Consider the following 14,034-nt stretch of genomic DNA (forward strand, 5'->3'; position numbering starts at 1 on the left):
CTAGATGAGCTCGATATCTCAACAAGAGACTGTTCTTCATCTGCTCTGGCATTGTCCTTGTTCCAGGATCCTCCTCAGGAGAATTTCAGATTTTCTTCGGCTGCGTTTCCCTAGTCACAGATTTGGGAAACATTTCTAGCTTTTTGGCAGATATATGCGGTCTTTGTCCCAATACTCACTATTTCTCTCTTGGGTGAGATATTGGGCTCTTTGGACAATTTGGAGTGAGCATAATTTGGCATACTTGGGTCGGCAGAATCACCAGTCATATGAATCCTTCAGAGCCTCATTGCGGCAATCCTTATATGATGCCTGCCATGAGGGTGATATGGATGCTTCTTGTTTAGAGCTTTTCTCTTTATGTTTCTGACATTTGGGATATTCTCCGCTTCGGAGACTTCCCATCTTGTAAATTTATGAGCATATAAATATACTGCACTGGATATTACCAAAAAAAAGTGTGTGTGTGTGTGTGTGTGTGTGTGTGTGAGAGAGAGAGAGAGAGAGAGAGAGAGAGAGAGAGAGAATAAGAGGAGTAAAAGAGTGGTGTAGAGCTCCATTAATGTGTGAAGGTGCTACAAGAGGGTTAGGGTGCTCCATGGAAACATTTAGGCATTGCACGGCACATACCATGTATGAGGGAATCATCAATAAGCATACATTGCCTCAAAGGATTCTTTGATCAAAAGCTCTATGAGATGTGTGTGTTGAAGGTATCCGACATGCCCTATGAAAATGAGTCAGTAAGGTCATGGTACATGGGGTGACAAAGGAGTGTAGAAAGACCAACACAACCCACATGACACAGGTGACATAAATGCACAAGGCACACCTGCCTCCATCTAACAACCAATCTCTTCCAGCTCACCACATATCTCTTCATTCTCAAGGAGCAATTTATCAGTTCTAGAAAACCCATATGCTTTACCAATGTCCTCAGGACTACCTTCTGGATGCCTCTTGAGACCCTTGTCCTTCATAACTTTCCTTACCTTTGCTGCCTCTTCCCATTTACCAGTGGAAGCATAGATGTTCGATAGCAACACATATGGTGTCGGATACTCTGGTTCCAACTCAAAAACACGGCTCGCAGCAAATTTCCCTCGCTCTTCATCACAATGCATTCTGCAAGCACCAAGCAATGTCATCCAAGTTGCAGCTGTGGCTGGCATCGGCATGCTATTGATCAGCTTTACACACTCTTCCAACATCCCAGCTCGTCCTAGAAGGTCAAGCATGCGGTTGAAATGTTGCACTGTTGGTTGGATGCCATAATCTCGGCCCATGGATGCAAAGTAGCGACGTCCCTCATCTACCAGACCGGCATAGCTACATGCAGATAAAACGCTGGAGAAGGTGACCTCATCTGGAACACCACCTACTGCACGCATTCGTTGGAAGAGTTGCAAAACAACTTTGGCTTTCCCATGTTGTGAATGTGCCCCAATCAAGGCACTCCATGAGATGGTATTTTTCTCACACATCCTTTCAAAGACCTTCTGTGCATTCTCCAAGTCACCACACTTTCCATACATGTTAATGAGAGCATTCCCTATAATGACACCCGATCCAAGCCCAAAGTCCCTCAAGCAAGTATGTATCTTCTTACCTTGGACAAGGGCTGCCTGATTGGCACATGCGTCAAGTCCGCTAACAAAAGTGACTTCGTTTGGCACCACTCCTTCTTGCTCCATCATTTCAAAAAGATGAAGAGCTTCCTTGCCCCGCCCCTGCTGAGCATATGCTGCAATCATGGATGTCCACATGACCACATCACGATTTGGCATACCATCAAACACATCATGTGCCTCCTCTAGACTGTCACATTTACCATACATATTGACAAGGGCAGTTGCCACCGCGATATCCAACTGAAAACCACAGGTTTTTAGGTAGGCATGCATCCACTTACCTTGTGCTAAAGCTACCTGGCTGGCACAAGCATGCAGACTGCATACAAAGGTGACTTTACTTGGTTCAATGCCTTCATGCAGCATACGTTGAAAAAGATGAAGGGCCTCTTTGCCATTCCCATGCTGAGCATAAGTTGCAATCATGGCATTCCAGCAAACCACATTCCGCTCAAGCATTTTGTCAAACATCTCCCGTGCATCTTTCAAGCTCCCAAACTTCCCGTACATGTTGATGAGCTCAGTGCCCACTACAACATCTGACTCAAGTTTTCTGTTCGCAATAACAGTATGCACCTGCTTTGCTGCAGCAAGGGTAGTTTGGCGGGCACATACAGGAAGAATGCTGAGGAATGTTACTCGATTCGGCTTCACCCCAGCCAACTGCATTTGTTGGAAAAGGAGGAGGGCTTCCTTGCCTTGCCCATGGTTGCTATATGCTGCAATAATTGAAGTCCACGACACCACGTCATGCTGAATGATCCTATCAAACACGCCCCTCGCATCCTCAAAGCGACCACATTTTCCATACATTTGGACCAAGCGGTTTGCCACAGGTATGTCGACGTCACAACCGCTTATGATGATGTGGGCATGCACTAGCATGCCCTCTAACAAGGCATTTGCATTCCTGCAAAGCCGTAAAATAGAAGCATATGTGATGGGGTTGGTGTCGACCCCAGGGGCACCCAGCCGTTTCAGGGCCTCCTTCCATTGCCCAAGCTTCTGTTTCTCCCTAACAATTTCGGGTTTGTAGTTCAGGGCAGGTTTAAGGATTCTTATATATGGTGTTTTATGCAAGAACTTGTCTTTCTCATGCTTAAACACGGGTGGGCTCTCGTGTGGGGTCCAATCATTAGCTTCCCTGTAAGCTAGACTTGCAAAAGAGAAATGTTGGGTTGTATGAGGATTACTTGACTTCAAAAGGATTGATATGAGATGCCTTTGCTGACTAACCCTTATGGAGATGAAAGACATGGACCGTCGGATGTATCTGTTAATGCCGCTTTTCTTTGAAAACACTCTTCTGGCTACTAAACCACGATGAAACCAAGACATACCGGTTATTAATCAGTGATCTGCCATGAAAAAGAAGCTCCGAGTCGTAAGGTGATTTTCCTTCTGCACGAGTATAATGTATGAATCCTTGAGATCGTAATGGTACCATTTTTTTTTTAATGATTGGCCCCAGGACTTTAGCGGTGCGCCGGTGCACGGCGTTCTCACGTCACCAACCCACCACAACGGCGAGCCTGTACAAGATTTATGGGGTTGGCCAGGCAAGATCCTTGATCTTCACGCTTAGAGCTATCATCAGTGAAGGCTGGGTTGGCAACAAGGTATGACGCTGGTGGGAAACATATATAGCACCATTGGGATCAAACAATGTTGCCCACTATCCCCTGGGTTATTGATGGGATCTCTTACTTCATTAACAGATTAGGAGGCACAATTAGTTCTGTTCAGGCAATGGTGAGTATCCTCTCATAGTAGATGACAAGTCCTCATATCAAATTCTATAGAGGGCTTGTAGTTGATGCACTTCAACACTTTATTATGAGGGACCTCACAATGAATATTGGCAAGACCAAAATTATGCTCTTTAACTCTTCACATTAGTTTATTTTCCCCCTAGGGTTTGATCAATGTTAAACATAACCTTTTCAATACAATTACAATAGTCCATATATTTTCCATGATGTATTATTGTATACCATTGTAGCAACACAAAGGCCCAACCTTGGCTAGATGCTTCGGATCATGTAAAGTGATATTATTAGTCCTCATACAACCACTCAAAATGGTTTGGCTACTATAGCTTATGCTACAACATCAACCCTTTGAGCACCAATTCACTTGTTGGCCACTAGTTGTCCAAGGTATTCATGTACTCCTAAGGTCACATTTCTAATAAAGATCTACGTGCACGCGCACACACACACACACAGAGGGTTATATTAACATATGCAAGGGGACCAAATGTTAGAATATTGTGTATGCATTGAGATAGGTTGCATAATATGGGGAGGGGAGGGGAGTTATAATCCTAATTGATATTTTAGGGGAGGCAAGGGTTCTATCGAAGTGTGTATTTGTGTATGGCTCATCATAAAGGTTAATTTTAAGAGTGTGGTAAAGGGGATGTGGATGTGGCATTTATGGGTCACATGTTATGTGTATGACACATGGATATAGGACACATTTACACCTCACTTACACATGTATTTTATACATCTTGTGTGGATCTAGAAGGCTCCATAGGTCATATTATAAGGATGTATCTATTCTATTCTATTTCTTCTATCTTTTACTGTCTTACGTGTGTATATGGAATGTGCCTTTGTGGTATGGGACACTTAGAGTCATTTCTTCACATATGTTCATTTGATTGGTTCATTGCATATTTGCATTACGTATATATATATATACCTAGATGAATCCAAGAACATGCCCAAATTCACCTTTTAGGAATGTGCATGTTATATACTCATGGTAGTCAACCCACAAGACTATATAACTATCAACTCCATTATGCATAGTATGGACTAGATACTACAACATCCCCATTAATGTCATCAGTGCCCAATAGTGGGTGTAGAACTCTGTATCAAGATATGCTCTCACACACGTACTCCGTACACACACACACACACACTCATAAGAGCATATATTCACACAAAGCCCTTCATACTGAGTTTCTGTCAAACCTCCGAAAATGCAGGGCAGACTCAGCCATAATGAGGCCCAGTACTAAGGGATTATGTGTTGATCTACTTTTCCACACCAATCCTGAAGCCATCCTCTTATAGATTTATGCAACTGAGGACAGTTGCAACCCAAGCAAGAAGGAATGTTATGAGAATTACTCTTGTTTATTGGGAATTATATTTTTTTATTTTATATCGGCATCACCCGTGTGTGTCGTGCCTGTTTTGGTACATGTAATTTGATTTATGTTTGCCTATATTCTCATGATGACATTGGGATTAATTGATGTGTTTAATTAATAATTTAACTAACGTGGATTATGTCTATGAGTATAGGTACCGAGATGTGCAAGGGTACTGATTTAGGTGTCGCACTATATGAGAGTATCGATTGAGGTGTCGTATGCCATGAGATGTCGATTGAGGCTTGTGTTGTTTTACAACACTTATTATGTTCTCTCTCTTATGTAATGGAGAGATGCTAGGTTAACCTCAAAATGGGGTTAACATCCCCCCTACCAAGCATCATTAAACTGGAAAGAAGAATACATTGAGCGCCATGACCCATCGGTCGAGGTGCAGCCTTCCTCTCCTACACTCTTCCCATAACCGTACGGGATGGTCACCCATCACACGGCTCTCCAACTTGAGTTACCCTCTGTATTTTTTGTAGTTGTTGTTGTTGTGGTGTTGGAGATTCTATCCTCAGAATCTATTGCTATATGGACTATTAGCCTATATATTCTTTATAGTAGCTCTTTTTGGTCTAGATGATGTAAAGAGTTTGGCAAAGAAATAAGATGTGATGAGACTAAACACCAGGGGTAGGTGTTGTCCTCTTCTTCTTGCCTATCTCTATCCCCATCATTGAAAGATGGTGGTGGTTTTTTAGTTATAAAGAAATCATGGAGTGCATGGAGGTTTTATTCCTCACGGAATGAGGAATGAGGGGTATTCTATGTGCACTTTCTCAAAATGATGTTAATAAAGTATGGAGATGAGCACAAATGATATCAAAAAGTTTTAGGATGCCATAAGGATTATAAGTTTTACTATTATCAAAAAGTTTTAGGATGCCATAAGGATGATAAGTTTTACTTGCTCAAAATCATATATTAATGATGTAAATAAAGTACTTGTTACTTGATCAAAATCATATATAACTTGATCAAAATCATATATTACTTGATCAAAATCATATATTACTTGATCAAAATCATATATTAATGATGGTAGTAAAGTATGGAGATGAGTACAAATGATATCAAAAAGTTTTAGAATGCCATAAGGACGATAAGTTTTACTATTATGACAAGTCTTCTTCCTAAGGGAATGAGGGGTATTCTATGTGCACTTGCTCAAAATCATATGCTAATAATGTTAAAAAAGTATAGAGATGAGCACAAATGACATCAAGAAGTTCTCGGATGCTATAAGCGTGATAAGTTTTACTATTATGGAGGAGAATGTGATGGTGTGTATCCCAGGATTCTACCCCACCCATGTTGGAGCATCTAGTTAAGGCTTTGTTGTATTTTAGGGAGGGGAGCAATTAAAAGAATTAATGTTAGCGGTGGGTTTCATAAGCTCTAGGAGATCTTCATTCTCATTAAAGCTAGTTGAATGTATGAGCAATCTACACCAAGATCAAAAGTTAAGTGCAATCGGGTGTAGGGGATAGATGTATGTATGTATATACATACATACATATATATATATATATATATATATATATATATACACATACATATATATATACATACATACATACATACATACATACATACATACATACATACATATATATATATATGTATGTATGTATGTATGTATGTATGTATATAGGGTCACCGAAGGAGGTGTCGTGCGGGTTTTGTCATGTGCATGGGCATTTACATCGCCTCGACATTTATGAGTTATACTTCATTATTTTTGGTTAGCCGTGTGCCATTTATTTATACTCGAATATTCATGCACCTCGATGTGCATGGGTGTAGTGCGTGTGAACTAGAGGTTCACTATTATTTTTGGTACACACTAGATGTGTGTGAACATCCTCTAGAAGGTTGATTATTTTTGTAAAAGAGCCCTATTTTTGGCTAAAGCTTCACGATTGGCTCAAGGGCTATTTTTGGGAATACATGATTAAATACTCATGTCGTGCAAGGAGCCAACACGCATGAGGGGGAGATTTAACCCAATCCTTATTGATTAATGGTGATGTTTATTTTGTGCACAATTTTCAAGTCTATGGTTTATATTTCATGTTTATTTCCATGTCTATGTTTAATATGCTTGAATCTGTTATTTGTTTGGAGTTGAATATTTATTTATGATTATTGTGTGTAATTTTGGTACTTTGATTCTCTTTTATGTGGCAAGTTCCTATATATCTATATGTCTATTTCCATGTCTATGTTTAATATGCTTGAATCTGTTATTTGTTTGGAGTTGAATATTTATTTATGATTATTGTGTGCAATTTTGGTACTTTGATTCTCTTTTGTGTGGCAAGTTCTTATATATATATATATATATATACATATATATATATACATATATATATATATATACATATATATATATATATATACATATATATATACATATATATATATATATACATATATATATATATATACATATATATATATATATATATATAGCATGTCTCTCCTTTAGCTCGAGAGATCTCCTGTAAATACAACCATTATGACTATGGGATCATCATAGCTTGTAGTATTCTATAATATTAGTGCCAGATCCCCTTGGGCTAGTTCCTCACTGATATTATACTGATAGAGAGAGTGTGTTATGAAAGCAAAGAACAAGGTAAGGTCTTTGTTGTTGCAGGAGTTCAAAGTAAACATTTGTGCAAGGGCCAAGGAACCACTAGAAGGTCAGCTAGAGGAGCTTGCCTTTCTACTTGCTTACTAAAAGGATCATTGTTGGCCCTTGCATAGAGGGGCTTGCCTTTCTACTAGCTTACTGAAAGGATCATTGTTTTGTTGGCCCTCGATCGGTTCCCTGTACTGGTAGAGTTGTTGATAGACAATTGTTTGGGTTAGTTCCTCTCATCACTAAGATTAATGTTATACTAAGAGAGAGAGTGTGTTAGTGAAGCAAATTACAAGGTAAAGGTCTATGTAGAGGCCCAAGGAACCACTGGGTGGAAGGTCAGCCAGAGGTGCTGACCTTCAGCCTCTACCAGTTCCCTATGCTAGCAGGGTTGTTGTTGGCTATTACCTAAGCTTCTTGGTCAACTAAGGCTTTGGCCACCTCCATTTCCCTTTGTTGGGCAGGCTTTAGTTAGTTGGAGGTTTTGAGTGATGAGGCCATCTCTTTCCTTTGTGAGCAGACCACCACTTTGGCTTGTAGTCTTGCTGTTACTATGTGGGCATCAAAAATTTACTCATTCAAATGTGAACTCACCTGCTGATGGCTTTGTAGCATGGTTACCTTTTTTGTTTGCAAGCCCTGCAGGGATTCTTTGAGATCTTTTGCTTGGATTTCATAATTTTCACAGCTTGTCTCATATATTTCCTTGGCATGTGCTAGTTGACCTTCCAAGGCTACCATTTGCAATTTTAAGCCTGTTTTAGTAGCTTGTACCTCCTTCTTCTTTTATTCCAATCTTTTTTCAAGGGCACCAGTGGCTCTCATCCTCATTGGTTAGCTTGGCCTATGTGTCAGCATTTGGGTATGTGCCTTGGCTTGCAAGTCAGTGACTTTGAGCTTGTGTTGTTTGGTGATGCTCTCCACCTCGATTTGCATGCTTTCTCTAACTTGGATTCTTGAGGGTAGAGAATTCAGCACCGTTGTTGTTAACCTTGTTGATTGGGAAAATATTCGAGAAATCTAGCTTCCTTGAGAAGGGTGTGGGCTTAGTATGAAAGGGTAAGGGAAATGAGCTTTTTGATAATCAAGATTACCTTCTTTGACCCATCTATACCAATATTGTACCTCTTTTGGATCCCCATTGGTAAGAGGCCAATAATTTTATGAAGACTTGGTATTCACCTTACATTGTATTGCCTCTGCCAGACTTCTGAGCCCTATTTTTGGTTAAGCTTCTCCTTGACCTCCTCCACGCCATTCTTCACTAGTTGTATACATCGGGGAGAATGGTACAAAAGATAGACCTTTTTATTCTCCATTATCTTGATATAGCTGAGTATGGTGCCTTGGCACTGATCCATGAGAGGTCCAAGGTAGCTAGTCTTCTAGTGGACCGGTTTTACTGCTTTCCCCTTGGCCCTCTTCTTGGGGTGTTCTATCATCTCCTTTTAAGGATAGTGGGGTGACCCCAAGTCTTCATACAATGGGTTGGGATTCACGTCCTTGGCTGCCATGATACTGAAACATAGAAAGCTTTAGGAGCACCATTTTCCCTTGTTAGAGTTTTTTTTCCTTAGAATTTTGTTCAGGATACTAAAGGATGAATTGTAGCTCACGGCCATGATTCAGTAGACTACATATTCACGATTTAACAACCTCATGGTTTTTAACCTATTGGGCAACATAACACTGGAGAAGTATTAAGAATTAAGTATTGGGTTTGTATATGATGGATAATTTTTTGTGATTGTGTAGTCACACGATTGGTGTCTTGGTAGTCACGGGCATGATTATGCTGGCAGATTGTAGAATCATGGTGACAAATATAATTTATTGGGCTTCAACGAGGGCCATTGGCACCGCGAATGGCAATAAAAAAGGGGTAATTTTGTGTTGGTATAGTTTTGGGGGACCGTGATTATGTAGTCGGGTGATTGAGGACCGTGATTGTGCAGACTGCATAACCATAGTTGTGTACAAGAGATATCGAAATTGAAGGCCTGGAAAGAGTAACAATAGGCACATGCATAAATGCTTGGAAGATGAAGCTTGAAAAACTCAAAAATGGGAAAGATAATGGAAAAAGAAAGCCAGTGGGATCAGGATGGCTGTGAGATTAATGTATATGACATGTGGTAACATCTCATTGGTTTTGGAATGTGGCCATGATCACACCTACCATTGTCATGATCACATCAAAACAATGGTCGTGATCACATCGGTGAATCATGGTGCCACATCAAGTGAGATGCATCAAAATATTATAATTCAAACATAGGCAATCACAAACAAATCCTAAGAGCATAATATAATTCACTTTTGGTTCATTTTACGTGGTGTGATTCTGGAGAGTTCAGAATCACGGCCTATTCGGAATCACAGTGAAGGAATGTAAATTTATAGGCGTGTGAGGTTCTAGAGTGAAAGATGATGCATGGTGGGAGTCATATATGGTGTCCAAGATGAGTTTGGGCAAATGTGGTGTGACGTGATTTTGGGGATTAGAAATCATGACTGTGATTCTGCATAATCACGCTGGTAAATCTGATTAGATTGTGAGTGAAGTGATTTCCATAAATGTTAGAACATAATTAGCAAGGTAGTTCACTGGAGCTTGTTTTACATGATTGTCATTTCATTTATTGTATTGGTTAAACCCAAGTATATTTTGGTGAAGCCCTTGATGTAGAAGGGTTTAGTTAATATAGCACTTGTAGTTCTTCCGTGGTACACAACAACTCTTGCTTCATCCATTGAATCAACAAGTCCATAGAATCTTAAAGAAGTTCTTATGTGAACATGTCTTATTTGGACATGTGTCCTTGTGTGTCTGCAACAAAAGCTTTGCCCTTGGGGGTAAGGAATTGAGCAATTCACCTATTTAAACCTTGTTTGATTGGCATCTTGTGTGACGTTGAGTTAGGAATGTTCTTGTGGTTTTTGTTTAGGTTCTTGTGGCTTCTTACTCACATATTTAGTGGGCACCGATTTGCATCACCATTCCCACCTTATCTTGACCTCACGACCATAATTAGTGAGATCATGTTTTCGACTTGGTTTCTTTTTGGGCACCCACACCTTCTTAGTTACTTGGCTTGGGAGGATTGATTTTCTAATAGGCAGCCATCCTTGCCCTCTTTGTCCTTTCCAAGTCATTTTAGATTGTAGTTTGGGCAATTAGCTCGATGGGCAAGTTTTTTGCATAGATGGACTTACTTCATTATTTCGTTGTTTGGGTACCCATACCTTTCTATTCCCTTCATAGTATCCGCGTGCCCTTAGTAGTCATGTAGGAACCCAACATTGATGGACATGAGGCCTCTGGATCTTAAAGGTTTGCTATATGAGGTGGGACTCTTGCCTTTACACTTGACACACTAGCCTCCTTTCTTTGGGGTACTTATGGTGTTTCTAGATCAGGGAAACATAATAACATCCTAGGTGGCTTTGGCTATTCAAACTTTAGATTGTTGCTCAAGTCTAGGGTACTCCACAATGGCAATATATATCTAGATCTCCTAGATAATAAGTGTGTCGTCCTTTTCTCCCAATCCACTTCACAACTCATAGTTGAGATCCAACTTCATCCAAGCAACATGTCCTCTTCCAAGGCACATACAGGCATTATAAAAACCTTACAACATAGCCAATGGTTATTCTCGGTGGACGTATTAACTTTTAAACTTCCCAAGGCCCCTAATGTTCCTGCATACACACTTAACTTAGCTGATGTTAACTCTAACTCTGATTTCTTCACCTTCACCCATATTTCATATGAGAGTAAGTTGTGAATTGCGCTTGAGTCAATCATCACAAGAAGATTTATTATTCTTCTCTCCATAGAGAGTTTTAACATTGAGGTGACGAGCAAGCTCTATCTTAAGGTTGTGTGCCATGTTTATTTGTAATGTTATTTTATTTTGCTTTAGCTTTGGCTACCCTTGCCTTGGCCTCTTCTTGTGCCTCTTTCCTGAGCCTCTCTTGTTTCAGCTTTTCTTGTTTCTTTTTGTACAATTGTTCCAACATGTCTTAGGTTAAGGGCCCATAGTATTTTTTTGAGTTTGCTACCATTTACGTAGCCTTGGATCTTGACTCCATCAATGGTTTCAATGTAAGCTGCACCTTGGGAGGTGTGCTTTGTAACTCTAAATGGCCCTAGCTCTCGATATTTCAGTTTGTTCCTCCATTTTCAGTTTTTTTCTCTTGGAGGAACCAACTCCGTACATAAGTACCAAGTCTGCTTCTTGCAACTCTTTAGACTTCAGGTTTTGATCAAACCAATATTGTTTGCATACCTGAGTTTCTCTACTATCATCCCAAGGAGAGAAATCACTCTAGTTTCATCGAGCTTTTCTAACTTAATCAACCGCTCAGCTAGGGCATTTTCCTAAGATGTTCTTTTACTGCTATCCTCAAGTTAGGCCTCAAGCTAGGCACTAAATATTCTATAGGCATCACTGTCTCAATCTCGTAGGTGAGCCGAATTAACTTATGCTCCCAATACCACAAACGACTTTATTAGTACTTTCTACTTGCCCATTGGCTTGAGGATAGTATGGTGATGACTTTTGATGCACCACTAAAATCGAGTCAACAGATGTTCAATGACCTCATTAATAAAATGGGAACCCTTAACCAGTCTAGGGATACCCAAACCTTGATATGACATGCTCGTATTAGAATTTGGCAATTATACGAGCATGCACCTTTCGTGTGGCTTTCACTTCTACCTAGTTAGTTAAATAGTCTATGGAAATATTTATATACCAAGCGTGTGTTTGACGTACAACTGGACTAATAGGTCCAACGAAGTCTATTTCCCATTTTTTAAAAGGTTGTTGCATAATGATTGGGAACCAAAGGCATTCTCACTTATCCATGAGGAATATTAAAGCGTTAGCATTCATCATAATGTTTTTGATGAATTCCATGGCATTGGTAAACATAATTGGCCACCATAACCCTACTTGTAAGATCTTTCAACGAGAGTAGTTACTTTGCTTGCCACTAATGATCCCATTTTGAGCTTCTTCCAAAATAGTCCTCCCTATCACACCTTCTAAGCACATGATCTTTGCCTAGCTTATACAATTGACCAACTATCCAGTGGTAAGGTGCTGCCAATTTAATAAGCTATCGCATCTTATCTCCTTGTTCATCAATGGCTTATCCTATGGAAATCCATAAGCAAGATATTTAGAGATTTATTCACTCCATGGAAATAAGCTATCGCATCTTATCTCCTTGTTCATCAATGGCTTGTCCTATGGAAATCCATAAGCAAGATATTCAAAGATTTATTCACTCCATTCTGGTGCCAGAACTAGTTTGAATCGCGCAACATTTGGTACTTTATTATCAACACCAGTGGTAGGTTCTCCATTAGGTATTCTTGACATGTGATTTGCTACATGTTGTGAACCTTTTCTCACTGTAACAGTAAAGTTGAACTCCATCAATAGCACAACCAATGGGTAATTCGCCCAATCACACAAGGTTTATTGATAAGATATAGCAAATCTTGATGGTCCTTTGGGAGTTGCTACAAAAGGTCACCACAATTGCATAACTAGCCACTGTTGTGGTAAGGGTTGTTGAGATCCTACTAGATGAGGCCTTATGGTTGCTATTTTAAAGCTCTTGTAAATTTGCAAAGTTGTAGAGGATGGCCAACCAACAGAGCTACAATGTTGCTTCTCTTCCTCTCTCTGTCTCTCAATAGCAATGGAGATTTTTAGTTTAATTGAACCACTAAAGAGAAAGAAGGAGGAGAGAGAGACTTGACAATCTAAATCTCCTCGCAAAGAAAACCCCAATCTCTAAATTTCATCAAGATAATAAGACTACTAATCTTCTTATTGGAACCAACCCTAGAGGCTCTAATATCAAGTTAGAATTGCTAAGCTAGAGAGGGTCATAGTATGGAGTCAAAATGGAGTCAAAATGGCCATATTTGATTAAGAAGTATAATTAGCATTAATAGAATTGCTAAGCTAGAGAGGGTCATAGTATGGAGTCAAAATGGCCATATTTGATTAAGAAGTATAATTAGCATTAATAGAGATTACAAAACACACAAAATTATAATGAACAAGATTCTAACTCTCATTGGAAAACCACACAAATGAGTGTTTGAGTACACAACTTTATAGCTCTCATGGTGGAACTCATGGTGTGTGAGCTCCGATGGAGATTACAAAACACACAAAACAATCATGAACAAGAGTCTAATTCTCTTTGGAAAACCACACAAATGAGTGTGTGAGTACATCACTTTATAGCTCTCATGGTGGAACTCATGGTGTGTGAGCTCCCATGGACATTACAAAACACACAAAACAATCATGAACAAGAGTCTAATTCTCATTGGAAAACCACACAAATGAGTGTGTGAATACATCGTGCACCCTTGTGCCATCCATGTGTCAATAAATGCTTACACTCCATGTGCTACCTCGTGCTTTCCATATGCTACTTTTTTGACCATTGCCTTCACTTTTTACAAGTAACCATGCAAATCAACCTTTGAATTAGGATCCTTAGACTTTCTTCTTCCTTTCTAATGTGCATGCTCTCCC

General features: G+C 39.7%; 1 protein-coding gene across 1 annotated transcript; it reads right to left on the minus strand.

Annotated features, from left to right (window-relative positions):
- Nucleotides 1–532: 532 nt before the first annotated feature.
- LOC147615114 (pentatricopeptide repeat-containing protein At1g03540-like) lies at nt 533–2,977 on the minus strand. Its single transcript, XM_086779088.1, has one exon. It carries the CDS (start codon nt 2,967–2,969, stop codon nt 843–845), a length of 2,127 nt encoding a protein of 708 aa, XP_086635214.1. The 5' UTR covers nt 2,970–2,977; the 3' UTR covers nt 533–842.
- Between the last annotated feature and the right edge of the window lie 11,057 nt (nt 2,978–14,034).

Source organism: Cibotium barometz, chromosome 40 (assembly GCF_041138505.1).
Source record: "Cibotium barometz isolate CiBa-2024 chromosome 40, ASM4113850v1, whole genome shotgun sequence".
Taxonomy (NCBI): domain Eukaryota; kingdom Viridiplantae; phylum Streptophyta; class Polypodiopsida; order Cyatheales; family Cibotiaceae; genus Cibotium; species Cibotium barometz.